General features: G+C 40.9%; 1 protein-coding gene across 11 annotated transcripts in view; it reads left to right on the forward strand.

Moving 5' to 3' along the window:
- The window catches only part of MDN1 (midasin AAA ATPase 1), a 143,868-nt gene that overhangs the window by 79,211 nt on the left and 39,774 nt on the right, over positions 1-24,883 (forward strand). For 10 of the 11 annotated variants that reach the window (XR_004983670.2, XM_036414109.2, XM_036414110.2 and 7 more), the window contains 21 exons: positions 250-365; positions 1,754-1,887; positions 5,195-5,352; positions 5,565-5,685; positions 6,022-6,232; positions 6,598-6,829; positions 7,158-7,284; positions 9,292-9,462; positions 12,415-12,629; positions 12,978-13,365; positions 14,102-14,211; positions 14,827-15,532; positions 17,178-17,336; positions 18,021-18,294; positions 20,521-20,756; positions 20,906-21,001; positions 21,640-21,734; positions 22,022-22,143; positions 22,732-22,878; positions 23,711-23,820; positions 24,663-24,736. Coding sequence is in view for 10 of the 11 variants with exons in the window: in XM_036414109.2 (XP_036270002.1) it covers positions 250-365; positions 1,754-1,887; positions 5,195-5,352; positions 5,565-5,685; positions 6,022-6,232; positions 6,598-6,829; positions 7,158-7,284; positions 9,292-9,462; positions 12,415-12,629; positions 12,978-13,365; positions 14,102-14,211; positions 14,827-15,532; positions 17,178-17,336; positions 18,021-18,294; positions 20,521-20,756; positions 20,906-21,001; positions 21,640-21,734; positions 22,022-22,143; positions 22,732-22,878; positions 23,711-23,820; positions 24,663-24,736 (4,002 nt within the window). In the remaining variant the exon portion in view is untranslated. The remainder of the gene's footprint in view (positions 1-249; positions 366-1,753; positions 1,888-5,194; positions 5,353-5,564; positions 5,686-6,021; positions 6,233-6,597; positions 6,830-7,157; positions 7,285-9,291; positions 9,463-12,414; positions 12,630-12,977; positions 13,366-14,101; positions 14,212-14,826; positions 15,533-17,177; positions 17,337-18,020; positions 18,295-20,520; positions 20,757-20,905; positions 21,002-21,639; positions 21,735-22,021; positions 22,144-22,731; positions 22,879-23,710; positions 23,821-24,662; positions 24,737-24,883) is intronic. The other variant, XM_045572951.1, reaches the window with a different exon arrangement.

Consider the following 24,883-nt stretch of genomic DNA (forward strand, 5'->3'; position numbering starts at 1 on the left):
TGGGATCATAACAGAGCAACAGAATGAGACCTGGTCATGTACCTAAACATAGCCTTTCCAGCCATCTGTTCTTCTCCCACCAACTTTGTTGTGATCACTCTCACCTATTTCTCTGGTTCAGAGTTTGTAGAGGCTGGAGAGGAATGTCAGGTTGAAAGACATTGATGTTTTAAGGATTCTCAGGATTCAGAAGATTGAAAAGTATTATTCATCAATAATAACTTGTTATGCTATTGAATCTCATTTCAGGACAATCATATATCTTGACCGGGAAAAACGAATTTTTACTGAAGCAAATCTGGCTCCTGTTGGTAGCAAAAAGTTAAGAAATAGTGTCTTGAGAATGTCCTTTGAATTCCATAAAGGTAAGAACACTGCCTTTCATATTCTTCAGTTACACATCTGATTTCAAAATGTTGAAGTTAAGAGACATTGATTAGCTGCTGCCATTTTATTGGTTCCTTTTGATTTGCTGGCCAGATTTTAAAAATGTTCCCTTGCTTAGTACTAGTGATAGATTGCTTTTAATATGTCCTTAGTTTCCTTTACTTTTTATAACAACTATATGCTTTGGAGGCCCCATGTTCTGAAAGGGGGAAGGGAGGCACAGAGATGGTAAAGGTCACATCTCCAGTAAGTAACAGTTAAAACTTGAAGTCTAGGTCTGTTCGCTCAACAAGTACATGCTCATAAGTATTTGGTTATAGGTTCTTTCTTCCTCCCTACTTTATTTTTTTTAATTGAAAAGATATATGCTTGTTGGGGAAATTCAAACTAAATCCTATATAATAAAAACCTAATATGCTAAGTGTTCAGTCATCAATTCAACCAATCAAAGCATAATATGCTAAGGCTGCTCAACTACTCATTATGATGTGCACTGACCACCAGGGGGCAAATGCTTTGACCTGTAGGTTAGCTTGCTGCTGAGGTCTGGCCTATTAGGACTGAGCAAGACAGGCCAGACACAACCTAAAGCCCTCCTTAGGTTCCTCCCCAGCGGGCCAACCTCCCATGTCTCTCCCTGGCCCTGATTGTGCACCCTTAACGTGGGATCCCTTAGCCTGGCCTGCTCCCTCTTGCAATCCAGGACCCCTCAGGGGATGTTGGAGAGCCAGTTTCAGCCTGGCCTGCGGGACCTCACTGGTGCATGAATTCATGCACAGGGCCTCTAGTAGAAACATAAAATTGCAGAATTCAGCTTTTAAAGCTGTTACTGTTAATGGTACATTTGTATCTTCTTATATCTATGTTCTCCATTCAAACATATATACACTTAGTTTTTCTTTTAAAAAAAAATGTTTTTATTGATTTTTTCAGAGAGGAAGTGAGAGGGATAGAGAGTGAGAAACATCCATCAGCTGCCTCCTGCACACTCCCTACTAGGGATGTGCCAGCAACCAAGGTACATGCCCTTGACTGGAATCGAACCTGGGACCCTTGAGTCCCCAGGCTCATGCTCTATCCACTGAGCCAAACCGATTAGGGCCTTAGTTTTTCTTTTACTTAAATGAGTACTTCTTAAAAACATGTATTACTCTATAATTTTTTTTTTCATTAAGACAATGTGAACATTTATATGTATATATGCATGTTCTGCAAAGTTTAATAATAGTAGATAAAGAAGAGTTTAAAAATTGACCTTTATACAGGGGATAATATTACATTTCATATTACAGCTGATTTTGAAAAGGTCCAGAGATTAATTTGACTCTGATGGGATGTTTTTATTTTATTTATGTCAACTCTTAAGATCCAGAGAGCTATCAGAGCCTGCCCCATGAAATTGTGGTCAATCTTGCTGCTTTTTTTGAACTTTGTGATGCACTAATCCTGCTCTGGGTACAGTCCTCCCAGGGAATAGTGTCTGATGCCAGTGTCAATGAGGTAAGGAAAAATGTACCTATTTTTGTTCTAACAACATTTGTCTTAGCACAAAGATTCTTAGGAATGAGACTAACTTCATGGTTATGTCAAATATTATTTTAGAAATTTATTTGTTCTTAACACTTTAAAACATATATACATTTTAAAACTTTATTGGGTTATAATTGACATATAACAAGTGGCACCTATTAGAAGTGTTCAATTATATATGTATATACCTATGAGTCCCTTACACAATCAAGATAGTGAACATATATCTATTACCTTCAAACTTCCTTATGTTCTTTTGTATTCCTATTCTGTCCCCTGCCCCCACCCCAACTAGGTATATATAACATTTTCTATAAATTAAATTATGCAGTACATACTCTTTTTTTTCTGATGACTTTCATTCAAAATAATTATTTTGGGCTGCATCCATATTGTTTGGTGTATAAAGGTTTCATTAAAATTGCCTAGTAATTCCATTGAATGTATGTATTATAACTTATTTAATGTATGTGTTGCTGGACTTTGGAGATTTTAGTTTCATTTTAATTAAGCTTTCTAGACATCCCTGTCACATGTGGATTTAATTGAGATTTGAATATGGATTACTCTAGTAATTCCATTAAACTAGAATAGCACATCTTAAACCCTTTGGTCTCAAGATTCCTTTATAGTCTTAAAAGTTAATAAAGGTCCAAAAGAACTTTTGTTTATATGGTTACATTAGTATTCATTAAATTAATATATAAATCTGAGAAATATAAAATATAGTTATTTATCTGTTTAAAAACACAGTAACAGATCCATTTCATGTTAACATGAATAACATTTTAAATGAAAAAAATGAACTCTTTCCCAAAACAAAAATTAATGAGAAAGAGTGATATTGTTTTACATTTCTAACTGTCTTTTTAATTTCTGGCTTTACTAAAGAAAGCTGGATTCTCACATCTGCTTCTGCATTTATTTTTTTGCAATATATTTGTTTGGGTTGAAAAACTGGCCTCTATTCATAGTTATGAAGTTGGAAAAAGGAGTATCTAAACAGACATTTCATGTAATTGTGAATATTTTTCTTTGATACTATACCACAGTTTGACAGGTGTTGGTTTTATTATAAAGGTTACCTATAATATGGAATCAAAAAAATGTCACTAAACTTGTCATACATTAAAATCCATTGGTCTAGCTTACACTTTGGATAGACTTTTACCCTTGGGTGCATTAATAGCTGATGTATTGGTAATTTGGAAGATATTGTTCACTGAGTTATCAGATCTTCCAAATGCTGACATATTTTATTCTTCAATATAAATAAAGTCACAGTCATAAAAAATGACTGCAAACCTCATCGGAAAAACCTTTTATTTATTTTTTAAATTTATTTTTAAAAATATATATTTATTGATATTTTACAGAGAGGAGGAAGGGAGAGAGATAGAGAGCTAGAAATGTCGATGAGAGAGAAACATCGACCAGCTGCCTCTTGCACACCCCCTACCGGGGATGTGCCCACTATCACTGTACATGCCCTTGACCGGAATCGAACCTGGGACCTTTCAGTCTGCAGACGGACACTCTTCCACTGAACCAAACCGGTTTCAGCCGGAAAAACCTTTTAATATTAGGAAGTTGTTATGGTCTTAGTTTTTCAAAGTTTTAGGTTTTACTTAAAAGCTTGAATTTTATCACTGGCAGCACATACTCAGACTTTTTTTTCATGATCTGACAGATTCACTTTATTCATTTCCAATACAGTGTTTGCCAACTACCCAGTCACAGTTTTGTTATCTTTTTTTTTTTTTCTTGTACCATTAGTATAAATGTCACCATGGGAAAGAGGCAAGTAATGTGATATTATTGTTAACATAGCTTTAACTTCATGGAAACCGTGAAAGGAATCACTAATCTTGAGACTACTTGTAGTAAAAATACATTTTTGTAAGAGCAGTGTTGGGGACTCACATTTACCTAATTTGCATTCAGAACTACATAAATGAAAATAATGGGTATTGTCAGAAATGGACCCTGACCTATGTGGTCAGTTGATTTTTATTTTTATATTTTTGGGAGGCGGGGGTTAATCCTAAGAATATTTTTCCCATTGATTTTTAGAGAGAGTGGAAGGAAGGGGAGAGACATACACATACACACACACACAGAGACAGAGAGAGAGAGAGAGAGAGAGAGAGAGAGAGAGAGAGAGAGAGAGAGAGAGAGAGAGAGAGAGAAACACAGATGTGAAAGAGACACCTTGATTGATTGCCTCCTGCACATGCCCCGACGGGCTGAGTATTGAGCCTGCACCCGAGGTATGTGTCCTTGACTGGAATCAAACCCGTTACCCTTCAGTCCACAGGCCACAGGCTAACAATTCTAACCACTGAGCAACTGGCTAGCATAGTCAGTTGATTTTGTTGTTACTGTTTTTGCCAGATGTGCAAAGGTCGTTTACTGGAGAAAAATAGTCTATCCTACATATGGAACAACTAGATGTTCATATAATAAAGTAAAATGAGCCTTTATCCCTATCTTACATTATATCGAAAGATACTTCAAAATGGACCATAGCCTAATATTAAAACTAAAGCTATGAATTGTCTAAAAGAAAACAGGAGAAAATCTTCATAACCTGAGGATAGGAAAAGATTTTGGAAGATTGTTTATAAAAGTTTCATCAAAATAAAGGCTTCTGTTCTTAACAGACAGCTTTAAGAAAACGGAAACACTGGGAGCAAGTGTTAAAAAAATCATACATAAATTATATAAACAAACTAATAAGACAGCCCAATTACAAAATGAGGATAAAAAAAAAAAAAAAAGATGTTTCTCAGTAGATAATAAGAATGCCTAATAAGAACTTGCAAAATTGCAACATCATTAGTTATCAAGGAAATGGAAATTGAAACCATAGTGAGGTGGTTTCAAACCACCAAAATGGCTCAAGTTATAATCACTAACAGCAGCAAATATTAGCAAGGAAATGGAATAACTTGAACTCGCCTATACTGTTGGTTGGAAGACAGAATTAGTGCAGCTGCTTTTTAAGACAAGTTGGTGGTTTCTTATAAAATTACCTATACACTTAACCATAAGACCCAGTAATTCTGTTTTCTCTAATGTAATAGCTCTGAACTTGTAAGTACTAGGAGGAAATACTTTTTGCCTTCTCTGATTGCCTTAATGTCCCTAAAAACATTACAGTAGAATATTAGACCTTTCATATGTGCATGTTGAGTATTGGTTAGTAATTGAAGTCTTTGACTTCTGTCTTTTCTGGGAGATGTTTGTGAGTGATTTTGGTTTCCTTTGTTTTTAGATCTTGGCTTCTCTGCGGTGGCGGGACCGGTTTTGGACTGTGGCTGACACAGTAAAAGTGGATGCCCCAGGGCTGGCCTTGCTTGCCCTTCACTGGCACTGGGTTTTAAAACATTTGGTCCGTCAGATTCCCCAACTCCTGATGAACCATGAAGACAAGTAAGACTCATGTTTAGAGTTATAATGTCAATATCTACAGCACTGATGATTTTAAAGAGAAGATGGCTTGGAATTTAAACTTTTTTCTCTGGGTTATTGCCTTGGTCTATTAGTGAATGTAAATCAGATATAAAATGTAAATGATGTCTCTTATTGTTTAGCATGTTCCTCTTTCCTTACTTCCCTTCTGCCGTTTTTCTCCTTCTCTAAAGATATTACAAAGAGGTCCAGACTGTCTCAGAGCATATTCAGAATTGCTTGGGGAGCCCAACTGGTGGCTTCACTGGTATAAAGAAGTTGCAGAAGTTCCTGGGACGACCGTTTCCTTTTAAGGTAAACCCTGGAATCATATAATAATCTGAAGTTCTGGAATGTGAAACTGCCATTCAATTTGATTCCTCCTTGCCTGCAAAGCTTACCTTAAGTGTTAAGTAGCCAATGAATACTATTAACTGATTTGCTCAAGGTTATCATTTTACTTACTCTTGGGACTACTAAGGCTAGGTAGTAACTTTATTACAGTAAAATCTGAGAGCATCAGAACAAGAAAACGGTGTATTTTCTATCAGTGTGGAAATTGTTTGAATCTTTTCTCAGACATGAATAGGTTGCTTAAATAAAAACCACGTTTCTTCTTATAGTAGGGTCCCCTGTGTTTTATTGTTTCAGAACAAGCTGGTGGTGGAGTGTTTTTCACAACTGAAAACTCTTAACAAAGCCCTTGCCATCAGGGAGCGGATGGCTGCTGTGGGGGAGAGTGGATGGCTGGAAGATATTAGTCGGCTCCAAGTGGTTGCTTCTGAATGGACATTAAAGAAAAGTCTTCTATGGGCCTGGGGGCTGGTCCTCAGAGCTAATATTCTGGAAGATATCAACCCAGGTAACATACTCTGCAATGTGGCCTGCTGACAGATACTAAGAGTGTGTCTGCCACCCTGCAGCCAATAAGTTTTAAGTTTTTCCCTTAGATTTTTTTCTTTTTCTCCCCCTTCCCCTCTCCATGCCCCCATTGGTATACTATAACTATCATTAAATAAGTGTCAGGCATAGAGCTAAACTTTATATACATTGTTTAATTCTGTCATTAGACTTCTGCCGGTATTAATAACATTTCACAGATACAGCACTCAAGCTCAGGTTAAGTGACACTTTGGTTAAGCTCACAGTCATGTTACTGGCTATTGGGAATCTGATCCTGTATGATCTGCTGCTGTACAACGATGCCACATGTGTCCTTTTGTCCAGATGAATTGAAGAATCTTGTGAATGCTCAGTGTTTAGAAGTAAAAGCCAAAGGAATTTCACTTGGTTTTCTGGAGCGCAAGCCCAATGACGCTTCCACCCCATCTCAGCCAGACTTTACCTCCTTAATTCAACTCACCAGGAGTGTTCAGTTATGGCCTGCAATGGAGTATCTGGCTGTGCTTTGGCAGTACAAAGTGACAGCTGATTTTATGACACAAGCTTGGCTGAGAAGGTAAGCCATTTTCCTAGGGGAAACTTCTTGTTAGATTAATCTGTGCGTCCTACACGTGACACAAAGCACAGACTTGTCCTGAGGGGGAGTAGTTGCCGAAGCAGAGGGAGGTCAGTTGCCAATTTAGAAAGCCACAACTTCTTGAAGATTCTTGCTTATTTCACTCCACCTTTAAAAGTTGCTGGCTATTTTCCCAGTAGTAATGTTTGCTTGTTTTTTAAGTAAATGTATTCTGAGTGAAGTGTTTTTCATATTTCTGTACACAGCAGTTTTCTAGCCATTCATCGATAGTTCACAGCCTACCCTCTCTCCTTTATTTTTGGAACAGGTCCAGTAAAAATCAACAACCCCAGATAGATGAGGAAATAAGTCATCATATCTCATTTTGTCTTAAGCACACACCAGTCGCTCCTCAAGAACTTCGAGACCTTTGGTCCTTACTGCATCATAAGAAGGTAAAAACCAAAATTAAAAAGAAATAAACCTCCTTTACACTATGAGCTAATTTTATTTTTCTATGACAGGCCAGTTGCAGAGCATTTTATTTAATCTCAAAATTACATGTTGCAAACTCCATTCTTACCTGAGTTAACTTTAAGGGGGAGAACTTTTAATGTTCTTTTGCAGTAATTACCTGGGTACTTCTCAGCTCTAATCACAGAATCATCCTATTCCATTTTTTTTTCTTCTCAAAAATACACTGTGAGAGTGGATTTTACTCTTTCCCCAAGAGTAACTATTGAATGTGAAAAATAATAAACTATAGTTAATACAACTTCATTAGTACAATTTAATCTTTAAAATAATGGCTTTCTCTGTTTTGCTTTTGGGAATCAATTAATTGTTTGATTTATTTATTTATTTATTTAACCTTAAAAAGCAGATCTCTTCTTAGGTTTTTGTTTTTAATCCTCAACTGAGGATATGTTTTTTTGTGTGTGTGTTTTTTTTAATATATTTTATTGATTTTTGTACAGAGTGGAAGGGAGAGAGATAGAGAGTTCGAAACATCAATGAGAGAGAGTCATCGATCAGCTGCCTCTTGCACACCCCCTACTGGGGATATGCCCGCAACCACTGTACATGCCCTTGACCGGAATCGAACCCGGGGTCCTTCAGTCCCCAAGCTGACTCTCAAGGATATGTTTTTCATTGATTCTAGAGAAAGAAGAAAGGAAGGAGAGAGAGAGAGATAAATATCAATGTGAGAAACATCAATTGGTTGCTTTATGCACATGCCCCCACCAGGGATTAAACCCGAACCGGGTATGTGCCCTAATTGGAAATTGAACCTACGACACTTTGGTACACAGATGACCATCTAACCATTGAACAACACTGGCCAGTGCTCTTCTTAGTTCTATAGATTACTAGGGGCCCAGTGCACAAATTTGTGCACCTTGAAAGGAGCTGTGGGCTGCAAGGCTGCAGTAGGCACAGGGGCAGGTCTCGGCCCATTCTTTGCGCCCCCAACTAGCCCCTCCCACAGTGGCCCCCAGCCCCTTGTCTGCCAGCAGCCCTTCTCCCACTGTTCCCACACACTGCTGGGGCCAGCCCCACTCGGCACCCACTGACAGCCAGGAGCGATCGGGGCCAGCACCAGCAGCAGGTGCTAGTGGCACCTGCTGCCCCATCACCCCTCAGGAGCAGGAGGAGGTGGAGAAGCCCTCAGGGGTAATCAGGGCCAGCAGCTGCCACTCGCACCTGCTGATAGTGCCGAGTGATTGGGACCAGCACTGGGCACCAGCAGCTGTGCGAGCTGTTGCTCTAGTGCCAGCTGCCGGTGTGAGTGGGGCTGGCACTGACAGTGGGTCCAAGCTGCAGCTCTGGCACCGGCTGCGGGTGCGAGCCTGATGTGGGACCGTGGGTTGTGGGAGCAAAGAATTTTCAGTAACCACCAGAGGTTGACAGCAACTGGCACCCCGCCTTGTTCTGGTGCCCCCGCTCACTGATCCACCATCCTGCTGTGGCCAACACTTGCCATGTTCCACACCTGCCCTCTGGTGGTTAGCGCAAATTATAGTGACCGGTTGTTCTGGTTGTTCCACATTTTGGTTTATTTGCATATTAGCTTTTTATTATATAGGACAATCAGGGTAGCCCTGGCTGGTAAGGGTCAGTGGTTTGAGCATTGGCCCACACACTGAAGTGTCACGAGTCAAGGATATTTACCTGGGTTGTGGGTTCAATGTGTGAGACAACTGATTGTTGTTTCTCCCTCACGTCAGTATTTCTCTCCCTTTTTTTCTCTCTTCGGTCAAGTGAGAATTTAAAATATATATATGAAATCAGGATAAGTGATTTCACCAGGATCACCAGGATAGCAGAAAATTAGGAATATTAGGATTAATATCTTTAAACCCATATTAATTTTAAATGGGTCTTATTAGATAGCAGCCATATAACTTGATTTATGAAATCTTTCTCAGATGTTTGCTTATCTAATTATTCTTTATCTCTAGGTGTCTACAGAAGAAATTATCTCTTTGTGGTCCGGCTTATTTAATTCCACATTTATGTCTTTCTGGAGCAGTACTGTGACCACAAATCCAGAGTACTGGCTTACATGGAGCCCTCTGACTGTTGAGCAGGAGAGGGAGAGGCCCAAGTCCCTTTTGGACTCTACACTGAAGGTTTGTTGGCATAAAACGTAAAAATGTTTGATGATAGTGGGAGTTTGCAATAGATCCAGTAATAAATAGTTGTTGCTAGCATAAAGCAGTGACTAAGTAATTGTAGTGCTTTTTTTTCTACAGGATATTAATAAGTGTACCTTCAAAGAAGATAATTCTGTTTTAATGATTTGGGAAGTTCTGAATTAAAAAAAGGATCCTTAAAGTATTTTATCTCTATTCTAATCAAAATACTCTTTACTAATTACAAAACATTTAAACAATATATACGAGTTCATGTGTGTGTGTATATGGATGTATAGTAGAATTCTGTAGAAATAATCACTCTTTGCTCTGTATATTTTCTTTTATTAAATATGTTTTTATTGATTTTAGAGACGGGGGGAGAGAGAAAACATCAGTTGACTGCCTCCTGCACACACACTGTCAGGGATCAAACCTGCAACCCAGCGCATGTGCCCTGACTGGGAATCACACCTGGGTTTTTTCGTGCATGGGACGATGCTCAACCAACTGAGCTACACCAAGATGCTTTGTATCTTATTGACCTATATTTTATATTAAATATACACGTGAACAAAAATAAGATCATTTTTTTGTTTACATAATACATTATGGAAACCTGTACCTGTCATTCTTTTTATTAATTTAAATCCTTTATTGTTGTAACTATTACACATGTCTCCTTTATTCTGCCATTGACCTCTCCCGCCCGATTCCGCCACCCAGCACATGCCCTCACCCCCCTACTGTGTGTGTCCATTGGTTATGCTTACATTCATGCATGCAAATCCTTTGGTTGATCTTCCTACCGTCCCTACTGTCCCTTAGAGGTTTGTTGGTCTGTTCGATGCTTCTGTATCTCTTTGTTTATTTTTGTTCATCAGTTTATGTTGTTCTAACTCTTTTTAAGGTATTATTCCGTCCTTCAAATGTGCTGGAATTTATTTAATCATAGGTTTTGAGGTTTCTTGTCTATATTTCCTCCCTTTGCTGTAATCATACTGTATCAATTCCCCTTGCATAAGTTTTTGTCCCTTTGAGTATTTTTGTGGATATAAGAACTGGAATTTAACCCTTGATTAAAGTATGCACAGTTAAAGTAATTTATAGCTATTACCAGAATGTCAGTTAGGTGGTTTTTGTTTTACTTTTTAAATATTCTAGGAACCAGTAAAAGGGGAGATCATGAAGCTCTGGACAACCAAAGGAGGACTTGGGACTAGAGCACAGTTTATTATATACATGAGGGCCTGTTTCTCCATCACATTGCCATGCGGTGTTATCAACATTTAAAATTATACAGTTTTTAAAATTTCATTTTATCCATGCTCCCTTGATTATTTTTTTAGATTGAACATGATTGTGTATGTACATTGATCGATCATTTATGTTCATTGCCCATTTTGTTTAAAAAAAAAATGGGTTCGACATTTTATTATTGGATATCTTTTTTTTTTTTTTTAATGTTTTTATGATTTCAGAGAGAAAGGGAGATGGAGAGAGAGAGAGAAGCGTTAATGATGAGAGAGAATCATAGATCAGCTGCCTCCTGCACACCCCACACTGGGGATGGAGCCCACAACCCAGGCATATACCCTAATGGGGATCAAACATGACCTGGTTCATAGATTGCTGTTCAACCACTGAGCCATGCCAGTCAGCTGGATATCTCTTTACATATGGTTATTAAACCTTTTCCTAACAATGTTTGAAAATGTATTTCTATTTTCTTGTCTTGCAAGTTTTTTAATGTCTTATTTTTATGTGTTTTCATTTTTTAGAGGCAGAGGAAGGGAGAGGGCTCAAGAGAGACATCGATGAGAGAGAAACATTGATCAGCTACTGCCTACTCGCCCCCTGCTGGATATTGAGCCCATAACCTGGGCGTGTGCCCAATTCCTGACCTGGAATTGAACTTTGACCTCTTGGTTCCTAGGTTGATGCTCAATTATTGAGCCATGAGGGCTGGGCTTAATGTCTTCTTTTTAAATATGCTTACCCCTTTCTGCTTTTTGGCTTTGGTGCCGTGTTTTTTATTCATTTTTTATTTTGTCATTATTTTTAAATTTATTGGGGTAACATTGATTAATAAAATTGTATAGGTTTCAAGTGTAAAACTCTGTGATTCATCATCTGTATATGGTAGGTGTCATGCTTTTTTTAAAAAGTCTTCCTTCACTATACCTAGAATTAAACTATTCGCCCATAATTTCTTTAGTATTTTTGTTTTGTATTTAAATCAAGTTTATCTGGATATCTTGTTTTTTGAGGGAGACTTACAAATTTTTTTATTTTTTGCAAACAGCATATGATGTATAACAGCACCATTTTTTACTAATTAATCCTTTCATTCTCATTTGAAATGCCACCTCGATTATATATTTTATTTTCCCATAAATGTTTAAGAATTTACTTTTGGAGTATTTTCTGTTCTGTTACTTTATCAAAACTTTTTTTTTTAAATTGGAAAATATCTCTCAAAGCTCTTAGGTGATAAACATTACGGGACCCAGAGAGTTGTGTAGAGTTTTCTATTACATGTGTTTGACCAGCTTTATACTGTGGACAGCTACTTCTGTGACCCAGATGAACAGTTTAAAGTTTGCACAGCTTGGCCAACTTTGTCCCTGACTCTTAGATTTGTCTTCTAGTTCTTATCTCTGCCTCTGAATTTCACCTTTCTGCAGTGGTTCCAAGCTGTACTGCAAGAATGGCCTTCCTAATGTCCAGGATTGAGGAGTTTTCCTCGCAATACTGATGCACTCATTGCTCCTGTTCCTGGAGAATAGAGTCTACATTCCTTTAAGGCCTGCTAACACTTGATACCATTTAGTCCTCCTGGTCCCAGCAACCTGAACCTCTTGTCCTTTTTCTTTCCTGTACAGTGCCAGTACTACTTGTTTAAGTCTTTTTAATTAATTTCTAAAGTGACTTAACTCTTTCCATTAGGGCCCCGGCAGTCTCAGTAGAGCTATGTTCTCCAAGTGCTGCTTCGAAGTCTTGACCAGCAGCTGCAGAGCAAGTTCCTGGGATGTGAGCGGCCTCCCCATCCTATCCTCCTCGCATGTCACCCTGGGAGAGTGGGTTGAAAGAGCCCAGCAGCTCCGGGACATCAGCTCAGTGCTTTGGACCAACATGGCTGTCCCTTCAGTAGCAGAGTTCAGGTATTCCCTCCTCCTGGGCAGGCTGGAAAGCTCCTTTTGATTCTCCAGAGCATACAGCAGGGACCTCAGTCAGAAATTGCTTCTCTGGTAGCCAGTTCTGGTAGGTGAAGGCCAGGGTGTTTTCTGGCTGGATCAGCAGATTTTCAGCCCATCACAGGCTACTGTGAACTGGCCAGTTGCTCAGTTAATTTTAAGCATGTCATGATCAAGAGAGTAATGCTTAGGAAACTTGATTACATGAAAATGAAAACTGACCTAGTATTGGAGTGTAGTCTTTCATGTCATAGAGTGAGAAAGGAATGCTGTTTGATGCAATGCAAACACCTAAGTGCTTCCTTATCCCCTCAGACGCACGGATTCCCGGCTCCAGGGGCTGGTGCTGTGCCGGCACCTGGCAGGCCTGGCTGAGCTGCTCCCCGAAGCCCTACGGCAGGAGTACGTGCACAACTGCGAGCAGCTGCTGCGTGGGGACAGCCAGGCTTTTCAGCACGTGGGCCAGACTCTTGGGGACATGGCCGGGCAGGAGGTGCTGCCCAAAGACCTATTGTGCCTCTTGCTTACCTCCCTACGCCTCTTGTTCGGGGAAGGGGAGGGTAAGCGGGACCTGCCTGAGCCAGCCCGGCGGGGGAGCCTCTGGGTGAGCCTCGGCCTGCTCCAGATTCAGACATGGCTTCCCCAGGCACGCTTCGACCCCGCAGTGAAGAGGGAATACAAGCTGAGATATGCCAAAGAAGAGGTATGGAACAAGAACTGGGGCATGGGCTCCATCCACACTAAGATTTACTTAGTGTGTTAACCCTCTTACTCCCGTTTGGGTGCAAACCATTAAAGGGGTGATTTTGCATAAGATGCCCTGTGACTTCCCAGGATTGTGTTGTAAAGACTGCTTTTTCCCTCTGGGAGTTCCTCTGAGTGGGCTCAGGCCCTGGGAGAGGGGCCCTTCCTAAGGTGCTGCTGTACCTGGCAGTAGGCTGCAGTGGGCAGAGGGCACGATAGCAGCACACCTGAGGCGCTGCCAGGGAATTGCTGGTAGCCCTCACTGTCCAGACGCTCTGTTCTAGAACTAAGTTTTGGATGTTTGCTTTGGAAAGTACTTCAGACGAATATAGTATTCTATGGGTTTTGAACTTTTGTTTGGTATTGAGAAGTCCAGAATCAAGTACATTCAGATCTTATGGGTACCCTTTCTATTTGAACCAAACCAGGAACTGCCTACATGAAGATAGTGAGATACTAGTTCTGTATTTTGAAGGAAATTTGTGTTAATTGGGGTGAAGGCTAAGTTGCTATAGCAGAGTCCCAGAAGTTCAGTGTTGAAAATAAGATTGTTTCTTTTACCTAATCACTTGAGGGACCTACCTGAGCCAGCCCTCGGGTCATTCAGGAGCCCGGGTTCTCTTTGTCCAGTGCTCTGCCCTCCCCCAGGGCATTGTCCTCTTGGCATAGCAGACCAGCTTCTCCCTTTCAATTAGTTATACCAGCTGCAGTGCGAGTGGAAGACCCGAAACCTCTCGTCCCAGCTACAGACTGGAAGAGACCTGGAAGATGAAGTCATTATCAATTACTCTCATCCTCATATCAGGTAACAGCAGAGTGGTTATTTGTGTTGTAGATTATAGTCTCTCCTTTTAAAAAAAGAATTTTGAGATTGGCCTTTGTAATGTAATCACAGTGTTAGCAGAGGTGATGATATATGTCTCTGAACCACATTAGCAATTAGATCCCAAAGCCATGGTTATAGTCAGGAAAAGTTATGCTCTGTGAAAGGTGGGGCCAAGAGGGTTGAAACCAGAACTTATTCTCAACATGGAAGAAGTTGGGTGTGATGAGGTCTATTGTGTGGATCTGTTGCCTTAGGAAATACTATATGGTGAAGTGAGTTCTGAGTTCCTCTCAGAACTGCATCTGCCTTTGACTTTGGACTTTGAGTAGGCCACTTAATACCTTTAAGCTTCATTATCCATCTCTGCAAAAGAAGGATAATAGTATTACTTCAGTGAGTTGTGGTGAGATATGCATCTAAATTGCTGAGTTAACTTGATATGTGGCATGTAGTATAACTGCTCTCTATATTATTCATTTTTATTATAATTGTTAATATCATATTATTCCTTAGTAGCGGAAATGTCTTCATTCTATTTTCTTTCCAGCTCAGTCTAGATTTCTTGTTCTTCTTTTTGCATTATTTTGCCTTTAGGTTGCTTTACCAAAGAATTGATCAGCTGGAGAATTTAATATGCAGCCTGTCGAAGAAGCAGGCCTTCAGACCCCAGCTGCCTGCATATGAGTCCCTGGTGCAGGAGATCCACCACTACATCTCCAGCATTGCCAAGGCCCCGGCCGTTCAGGATCTGCTCACACGGCTCCTGCAGGTGCTGCAGATGGATGGGCTTCGGTCTGCCCAGGTGGCCCAGAACCTTCTGAAGGAAGAAGCCTCCTGGCAGCAGTCGCACCACCAGTTCAGGAGGCGGCTGGCCGAGGAGTATGCCCTGTATCCAGACACTGTGACCCCACTGCAGGCATCCATCTTGCAGATGCAACATGGCATGAGGCTGGTAGCATCCGAGGTCCACTGCTCACTCCACAGCAGCGTGGTCTGTGCAGATAGGCTGGACACTCTGGTCACATCCCTGTTGGCTTTCCCATCGGTGAGCCCCACCTTCCCCACTTACTATGCTCATGCAGATGCTTTGTGCTCAGTCAAGTCAGAGGAGGTTCTGCGAGGCCTTGGGAAGTTGACCCTCAAGTGCTCGGGAGGAAAGGAGCTGGAAGGCAAGAGCCAGCAACCCTGCCCTACCCGAGAACAGTTACTGCTGAATGCCCTTCTTTACCTGCGCTCCCACGTGCTGTGCAAGGGAGAGCTGGACCAGAGGGCCCTGCAGCTCTTCAGACACGTGTGCCAGGTAAGCCTGTCCCAGTGGGAGCCTGCCCCGCCCTCTCCTCCTCAAGGAGCTGGGAGCACCAGTGAGAGCCTGCCCCGCCCTCTCCTCCTCAAGGGGAGCTGGGAGCACCAGTGAGAGCCTGCCCCGCCCTCTCCTCCTCCAGGGGAGCTGGGAGCACCAGTGAGAGCCTGCCCCGCCCTCTCCTCAAGGGGAACTGGGAGCACAAGTGGGGTGCGCGTGCAGGACATTCCCAGTGTCAGTGTACATAGAGACTCTGACTACTGAGGCGGGGTCTACTGTTGTTTCTTTCTTTCTTCTACTTAACGGTGGGGCGTGGAGACCTTTGTTCCTCAGTTTTTAAGAGATTAAAAAAAATAGTGATATTAGCCCTTTATCTGTGTTACACACTGCAAAGAGTTTGTTGGTTTGCTTTTGACTTTATGGTAGTTTTTGTCTTATAATTTTTATTACTGTGAATAAAATAACATCTATTTTTTCTCTTACCAACAAAAGCAATTGTTCTCATTTTAGACTGTTAAAATAGTATAAATATTAGCAAAAATTATTAGAATTTACCAAACTCTGTTAACATGTTGGTATATCCCATTCTAGGCTTGTATCTATGCATATGTATGTCTATGACATTCTAATTTTATTTTAAGTCATTTGTCCCAGTGGTTTACAGTTTTTGTTTAGTAATAGAACCTTTTAAAAAATAAAAATCTTAACATAAGGACCCAATATTTAACTGATAAAATATACTCTGGTTGAAAACAATTCCATCTCCTTCATGATCCCTGAGATCAGTTCCTTAATCACTAGAGTACTATTGTACAAACCGATAATAAAGTCTATTCTGTTTTATGACTTGCTTTAAAACACCTAATAGCATTTTGTGATTATTTTCACCATAATTATGGTATTCTTTACCTGCATCATATTCAGCTGCTGCCTAGTTTTTCCGTTTGTGGGTATGTTATAAGTCATTTAAATAATTTCCTAAATTGAAGATTTATATTTCTATCTACTTCTTTCTGCTATTTTTTGGGGAAAACCCAACAACACTATAAATAGTCTTATAACCAGGTCTTTGCATACAAATTCTAGACAGCAGAATTGCTGGGACAAAGATTAACTGGGCTTTTAATACAAATTATCTTACTGAATGGTGGATGCTTAGTTCCTCAATCTTTATCAGTACTCTTTGGTTTCTTTATTTATACTTTTGCCAATTTAAGGACTTAAAATCTTATAGGTAATAGGGGATTTAGAAATGTCTGATAAGGCATAGCCCAGTTTTGCCTGATTGGTGGTGAATTAGCCCCCAAACCCCCCCACCCTCCCCCTGTCTCCCAGCCCCTGTCCTTTAGTGCAAAGCACCATTAACCCTGACTGGAAGTTCCCATAGCTTTCCTGTAGCAAGTTTTTATACCTGTATGTAGCAAGGGGGAATTTAGGAAATGGCTTGCTGTGACATGGTTTGAAAACAGGCCTTTTGCTCTCTGTTCTCTGAAAATTATTTTCTTGGATGTTGGCATTTATTTGTTTTTTTTACCATGATATTCTGTTTTCATGAGAAATTAAGGGGTAGTAAATCTTGTGCTTTTTCATTGTACATGATTCAGCAAAGGCAAGTAAACTTCCTTCTGAATGTGTGATTTTTCAGGAAATCATCAATGAGTGGGATGAGCAGGAACGCCTTGCCCAAGAGAAGGCTGAGCAGGAGAATAGCCTGTACAGATACAGGAGCAGGACTTCCCAGACAGCCCTGAGCGAGGAGGAGGAGGAGGAGCAGGAGTTCAGAAGGCAGTTCCCACTGCATCAGGTCAGAATTTGTTCTGGAATGAATTCCCTTGATAACACACACACACACACACACACACTTCATTCCAATGGTTTTGCAGTCTTTTTACTAGATCTTATCTATGTATATGAAAGGCTAACATGCAAAGTGTCCCCTCGGGAGTGAGATCTGGAAACCGGGAGTTTAATTGCTTGCTATGACATGTGCTAACCACCAGGGGCAGCATGGAACAAAGGAAGGCCCTGGCCAGCAGCTGGAGAAGGGAGGCTCCAGCTTGCAGCCAGAAAGCCTGATTGGCCAGGCCTAGGGACCCTACTTGTGCATGAATTTTGTGCACCAGCCCTCTAGTTGCGTATAAGTCATTACCTCATTATTTATTTATTTATTTATTTATTTATTTTTAATATATTTTATTCATTTTGTACAGAGAGATAGAGAGTTAGAAACATCGACGAGAGAGAGTCATCAATCAGCTGCCTCTTGCACACCCCCTACTGGGGATATGCCCGCAACCAAGGTACTTGCCCTTGACCGGAATCGAACCCGGGACCCTTCAGTCCCCAAGCTGACGCTCTATCCATTGAGCCAAACCGGTTTCGGCACTACCTCATTTTCTTGATCACACTCCATCTTTTCCTTTCCTTTTATTCTGATGAGAACTGAATTTGATATTTCTTTAAAGTTCAATGGCTTTAATGTTATTTACAGGACTTCGCAGATATTTTAATAGAACCAACACTAGAGGAGAAGGGAGCGTCAGATGGGCAAGAAGCAGCAGCAGCCACTGACCCCACCGTCTTCTCCCCAAGCTCCATGCAGGCTGTGATGCTGATTCACCAGCAGCTGTGCCTCAGCTTTGCTCGGTCCCTCTGGTACCAACAGACTCTGCCATCGCATGAGGCAAAGCACTACCTCAGCCTGTTTCTGTCCTGCTATCAGACCGGGGCATCTATGGTGACACACTTCTACCCCCTAATGGGTACGGCTGTTTACTTTGTTGTATTCTTGGGAAATCAAAATGAATAGATATCATTGCTACTTCTGGAACCATTACCTCCCCGTTTTTCCTAGATTTAAAAAAATTATTTTTCTTTTATTGATTAGGGTATTACATATGTGTCCTTATGCCTTCATTGGCCCCACCCTCACCCCCCTGCTCGTGCCCTCCCCTAGTGTCTGTGTCCATTGGTTATGCTTATACTAGTATGCATGCATACAAGTCCTTCAGTTGATCTCTCCTTTTTTGTCCCTACCCTTCCTTTCCCTCCCTCTGAGGTTCAGTGGTCTGATCGATGCTTCTCTGTCTCTAGATCTACAATATTTCTGTTCATCAGTTTATGTTGTTCATTATATTCCACAAATGAGTGAGATCATGTGATATTTATCTTTTTTAAAAAATATATATTTTATTGATTTTTTACAGAGAGGAAGGGAGAGAGATAGAGAGGTAGAAACGTCAATGAGAGAGAAACATCGACCAGCTGCCTCTTGCACACCCCATACCAGGGATGTGCCTGCAACCAAGGTACATGCCCTTGACCGGAATTGAACCTTTCAGTCCGCAGACCGATGCCAAACCGGTTTCGGCTGATATTTATCTTTCTCTGACATATTTCGCTTAGCATAATGCTCTCTAGATCCATCCATATTGTTGCAAATGGTAGGAGTTCCTTTTTACAGCAGTGTAGTATTCCATTGTGTAGATATACCATAGTTTTCTAATCCACTCATCTGCTGATGGGCACTTAGGCTATTTCCAAATCTTAGCTATTGTAAATGGTGCTGCTATGAACATAGGAGTGCACATATCCTTTCTGATTGGTGTTTCTAGTTTCTTGGGATATATTTCTAGAAGTGGGATCACTGTGTCTCAAGACAGTCTCTTCAATAAATGGTGTTGGGAAAATTGAAAAGATACATGCAAAAAAATAAAATAAAATTAGACCACCATCTTACACCATATACATAAATAAACTCAATATGGATAAAGAACTTAAATGTAAGATAGGAAGCCATAAAGATATTAGAGGAATCCACAGGCAGCAAAATCTCAGACATATGCTGAAGCAATATCTTCACTGATATAGCTCTCTTAGGGCAATGGAAACTAGAGAAAATAAATCAATGGGACTACATCAAAATAAAAAGTTTCTACACAGCAAAAGAAAGCATCAACAAAACAAGAAAGCCTACTGCATGGGAGAACATATTTGTCAATGTTATATCTGATAAGAGCCTAATCTCCAAAATTTACAGAAAACTTGTACAATTTAACAAAAGGAAGATAAAAATTCCAGTATAAAAATGAGCAACAGACCTGAATACGTACTTTTCAAAAGACATAAAGAAGGCCAAGAGACATATGAAAACATGCTCAACGTCACTAATCATCTGAGAGATGCAAATCAAAGTGACAATGAGGTACCATCTCACATCTGTCAGAATGGCCATCATCAACAAATGTCAAGTGCTGGCAAGGATGTGGAGAAAAAGAAACCCTGTGCACTGCTGGTGGGATTGCAGACTGGTGCAGCCACTGTGGAGAAGAGTGTAGAGTTTTTTTTTGTTTTTTTTTTAAACTAGATATATTTTTTCATTATTAATATAATTTTCTTAGTTTAAAAGACTTAAGCTGACTCAAAAAAAAGGGCTTAAAATTCTGTGATAAAGATGGATTTTCATCATTTGAATGCTTTGGGTTTAAGGGATTAACAAAATAAGGGTGTGGACTTAGTTTAAATGGTCTTGTTTTTCAACATTATTTCTTCTAATAGCTTCAGTGCTTTTCAAATGATAACATGTATTTCTGGGAACTCAGAAATTAATCTCCCTGAATATGGTTTGATGTAGTGTTCTCCATGACCTCATGAGTTATTCTATGCAAATAGGAAGGAGTCCTTAAATTTCATTTATATCTACTGAGAACGGCTACAGAAACTCTGATTCTGAATCCATCAAGCCAGACTCTTGATTCACTTAGGTCATATCCAAGTTCTTCGGATATAACCTAGGAACTTGGCATAGTTTCGTGGCTGCAGCAGCAGTAGTAGGTCACAGTCCTCTAGGCCTATGTTGCTTTGGTTGCAAATGGCAGTGAAGTATCAGCTTCATTAGTTCATTATTTTCTAGCATGTTTCTAGCATGTTTTTAACTTACTTTTGAAATTACTGAGTCCACTGACTTTACTATGACGTTAACTTCACAGGCGTTGAACTGACTGACCAACTCTTGGGCAGCCAGCTTTTGGCCTGCACCCTCTCCCATAACACTCTCTTTGGGGAGGCGACGACAGACCTGATAGTGAAGCCAGATGGACCCTACGACTTCTACCAGCACCCCAACGTCCCAGAAGCACGGCTTTGTCAACCTGTGCTTCAGGGTTTCTCAGAGGCTGTCATTCGGCTGCTGCAGGATTGGCCCGAACATCCGGCGCTTATGCAGGTAGGGTGGGTGGTGCGGAGAGGGCACGGAGGATGTGTCCTCTTGCCATCCCTGCAGGAAACTTCTGTGGAGGTCTCTTTTCAGTACCCTGAGACTTTGGATGATTGATATTTACACTGAAGTAACCCCAATTCTTTTTTTCCCTGAAGCTGACGGTTGTAATGGACAGAATTCGTAGTTTCCCACTTTCCAGTCCCATCTCCAAGTTCCTGAATGGGTTAGAGATCCTTCTGGCAAAGGCACAGGTATAATGATTCCCCCTTTTCCTCCTCATTTTAGTTTGTGATCAATTGAAAAAAAAGTATCTTGTGGCACCATTAGTGTTAGAGGGACAGAAACTTACAGTCTGGGTAGGAGAAGGATAAACCTTGTGTGGTTTTTTTTTCTGGCATTGCAAGAGAAACCATTACCTCTGTGAGGCATGTAAGGGACCTACCTACCTCACCTGTTCTGGGTGGGATGCAGCATCCATGGACACTGAGGGTTTCTGGGCAGGACTTCTAGGTGGGCCTTCAGATTGACTTAGTGTCTTCACACACTCTCCCCCCTCAGTCCTCTCACAGGGAGGTAGCTGGTGCTTCCCTGATAGTCAGATTAGGGCCCTGAACTTTGCAGGGGTCATGGACTAACAACAGGAATTCCTGCCCAGGTCTCCAAATCGGTGCTTTTTGTCTGCCTCTAATCTTGGCTCTGCTGGGGTTCTGTCAGGTTACCAGAAAGAACTGGAAGCTGGATGTAAACTCATGGGTCTTGGTAAATCAGCATACGAGTTGTTGAAGGACCCAGTGGTGTTTACACAGGAAAAGCCCAGGATGTTCTTGAGGGAGGAGGTGATGAGGAGATTGATTAATGGCCATAATAACTCTTACTTTTGTTTCTGTAGGATTGGGAGGAGAATGCGAGTCGAGCTCTCTCTCTGCGGAAACACCTGGATTTGGTCAGTCAGATGATCATTCGTTGGCGTAAACTGGAACTGAAGTAAGCGATACATTTGTCACTTCACTTCCTGACTGTGTCACAGGGACGTGAGTGTTCATTTCTTCTTGTTTGTATAGTACAGTTAGAGAATATGCTTTCAGCCATTAATCACAGCATTAAAAGCTGGGCATTAGAACGACCTTAGTAGAGACCAGGTGACAGCATACCATCCTGAGGCAGCAAACTTAGAGCTTTCTCCATCTTCATGTAGCTGCTGCTTCTGTTGTTCTGGATATTTCAAATGGATTTCCTTAAATGTGACCTTGGCCTCTTCTCTCATGTTTCAGCTGCTGGTCTATGAGTTTGGATAATACCATGAAGCGCCACACTGAGAAATCCACCAAGCACTGGTTCTCCATCTATCAGATGCTTGAGAAGCACATGCAGGAACAAACAGAAGAACAGGAAGGTAACACCTGTCAGACACTGCCTGCTTATTCAGAGGGCTCAAGCTAAACTCAGAGTGCTGCAAAGTGTGGGATTTACCTGCACCCATGTCCCCTCCTGCCACTGCTTTCACATAGGAAGCGTCATTTGACCTCATGGTATTTCTGAGCTGTCAGCCAAGAAAGACGTGTAGTTCTTCTCTTAATCACAAAAGAGGGTTAAATGACTTTTTCCCGAAAGTAGAGAGTTAGTCATAAGATAAGGTTTCCTTAGGCTCCATGTCCATGAAACAAGTCAAAATGAATGATGCTTTCTTGGTAGGTAGCAGTTAATGTGCTTGAGCTTAAAAGTGTTTCATTTCATACTTACAGTGAGCATCTCATAATTCAGTTTCATAATTTGCTGGGAGTGCATTTAATACACACCTTGAGTGCAACTTTGTACATCAGCTTGGAATTTAGCTGCAATCCTTGCTTCAAAGCTTCCTTGTGATTGTGATCTCTACTTGACTGCCATCCCTCAGTGGGTCCCCTAGTAGACTGCGTGCATGTTATGAATAGGGAGTGATGGTTGCAGGCAGTTGTATGTTTTCCTCTTTGAATCTCTACAGATGACAAACAGATGACCCTGATGTTGCTGGTCAGCACATTACAAGCATTTATTGAAGGATCCTCACTGGGAGAATTCCATGTACGCCTTCAGATGTTACTGGTTTTCCATTGTCATGTGTTGCTGATGCCACAAGTTGAAGGAAAAGGTAAGGAGACACCTTTTTTTTCCTTTTATGCTGCAATGTTAAAATGGATTAGACTTTGAATTCTCCTCATGATACAGGTATCTTATTGCATACCAGGTTTTAAACTTCTAGTCATCTTTTACTTTAATGTGATGCACTGTAGATGTAGAGATAAACATTCAAAGTAAAGTACAGGCTGGTTATCAGTGAAGCGCTGACTGCTGAACTCTGGCAGAGGTAACCTGCCAGGTGCAGAGCTCAGGCTCAAACTGGCAGGCTGAGGCAGCACACCTTTCTGTCTAGACAGTGGGTATGTCCTGCTGAGCTTCTGCTTGATCCAGGCCATTGATAGGTTCTTTGATGTAATGAGAACAATGCCACTCATTAAGCACCTGCACACAAAACTCCTACTGTCAGTTACTTTCCCCTGACTGCAGCAACTTGGATAATACTCACTGTAAAATGAGTATAGAGTGTATGTGAATGAGCAGTCAAGGTGAGCCTCTTAATATGCCACCTTTTAAAACGGGCTCAGTTTCTGCTGACTTTACAATAAGATTTAGATAAAGCGTTTGAAATTAAATTTAGCAGAATGTCTGAGTACACCATCTTTAAGAAATAGTGCAACAAGAAGTACAAGCTGAAATGAAAAAAAGAGTAGTTGTTGACAGCCTGCCTCTGATGGGAACTGCTAAATTCAGTTAGGCTCCCTGCTGAGCCTATGAAACACATTGTAAACTTACGACCTAAAGAGGAATGAGGAAGGCACATCTCTGAGATGTGACACCCCCAGGTGGAGCCAGTAGCACATGTAGCAAGTGTGGTGTTTTTCTTTCCTTTTTATTTCTTCCAGATTCACTTTGCAGTGTTCTGTGGAATTTGTACCATTATTACAAGCAATTCTTTGACCGGGTCCAGGCCAAAATTGTGGAACTTCGTTCCCCCCTAGAAAAAGAACTTAAAGTAAGATGAACAACTGTCATGATCACTCTTGGGAGAGCAAAATCAGCAGATTGTTTTTATTTAGTTCTGTTCTTTCATCTGTTTAACAATGAGGCAGGGGCTCTGGGGAATGGAGGCGAGCATTGCAGCTGTTCAGCAGGATGGCAAGATTTACACTCTGTGGCATTGGTTCCATTGTGACCTAGCTCAGTTTGTGAGGGGCCAGTGGAGTAATCCACCAAAGACTCCTTAGGAGAATTGCCTTAGGTGTCTGTTAGTGCTTACCCGGCTGATCTGCCAGCTCAGAGGAGCACTGACCATGTGCCGTGAAGTGCCACAGGGTAAGGAGGACCCCCCCCCCCCTTTTTTTTTTTTAAGTGTTTAATTATTTTAGAGAGGAAGGGATAGATAGAAACATTGGTCAAAGTGAAACATCAGTATCAATCTGCTGCCTCCTGTATGCCCCCTGCTGGAGATTGAGCCCACAAGCCATGCATATACCCTACCCGTAATCAAACCCATGGCCTTGTGCTCGCTTCGGCAGCACATATACAAACCCATGGCCTCTTGAGCCACACTGGCCAGGCATAAGTACCCTCTCTCTTTTATACTTTTAATAGTGGTGGAACCAACCCTGATATGAGCCAGAGTACATATCAGGTGACCTTTTGATTGTGGCAGTAGTCCTTTTCATTCCTTTGAGACAAACACTGGTCCCTTTTTTAGATGTGTTTTGTTCACTGATATAGCCCTATGTTTGGATGGAGTGGGTTCTGGTCTTTGGCAAACAGATGATCTTAAAAAACAGAATGAGAATGATACTAGGTTTATAAAACCATCCTTGAGCTTCATTTATTTTACAGGAATTTGTTAAGATATCCAAATGGAATGATGTCAGCTTCTGGTCCATTAAACAGTCTGTGGAAAAGACACACAGGTAATTCATCTTTTAGAACTAAGGGTGACTAAAGCTCAGAATTTGTGAATGATAGGCAGCAAGATTACATTGCTATAAAGGCCTGACTTAGTGCTGCCTGAAATTATTATTATAAAACACAAGATTATTTTGGTGTGGCTTTTCAAC

Source organism: Pipistrellus kuhlii, unplaced genomic scaffold, assembly GCF_014108245.1.
Source record: "Pipistrellus kuhlii isolate mPipKuh1 unplaced genomic scaffold, mPipKuh1.p scaffold_m20_p_5, whole genome shotgun sequence".
NCBI classification, from domain to species: domain Eukaryota; kingdom Metazoa; phylum Chordata; class Mammalia; order Chiroptera; family Vespertilionidae; genus Pipistrellus; species Pipistrellus kuhlii.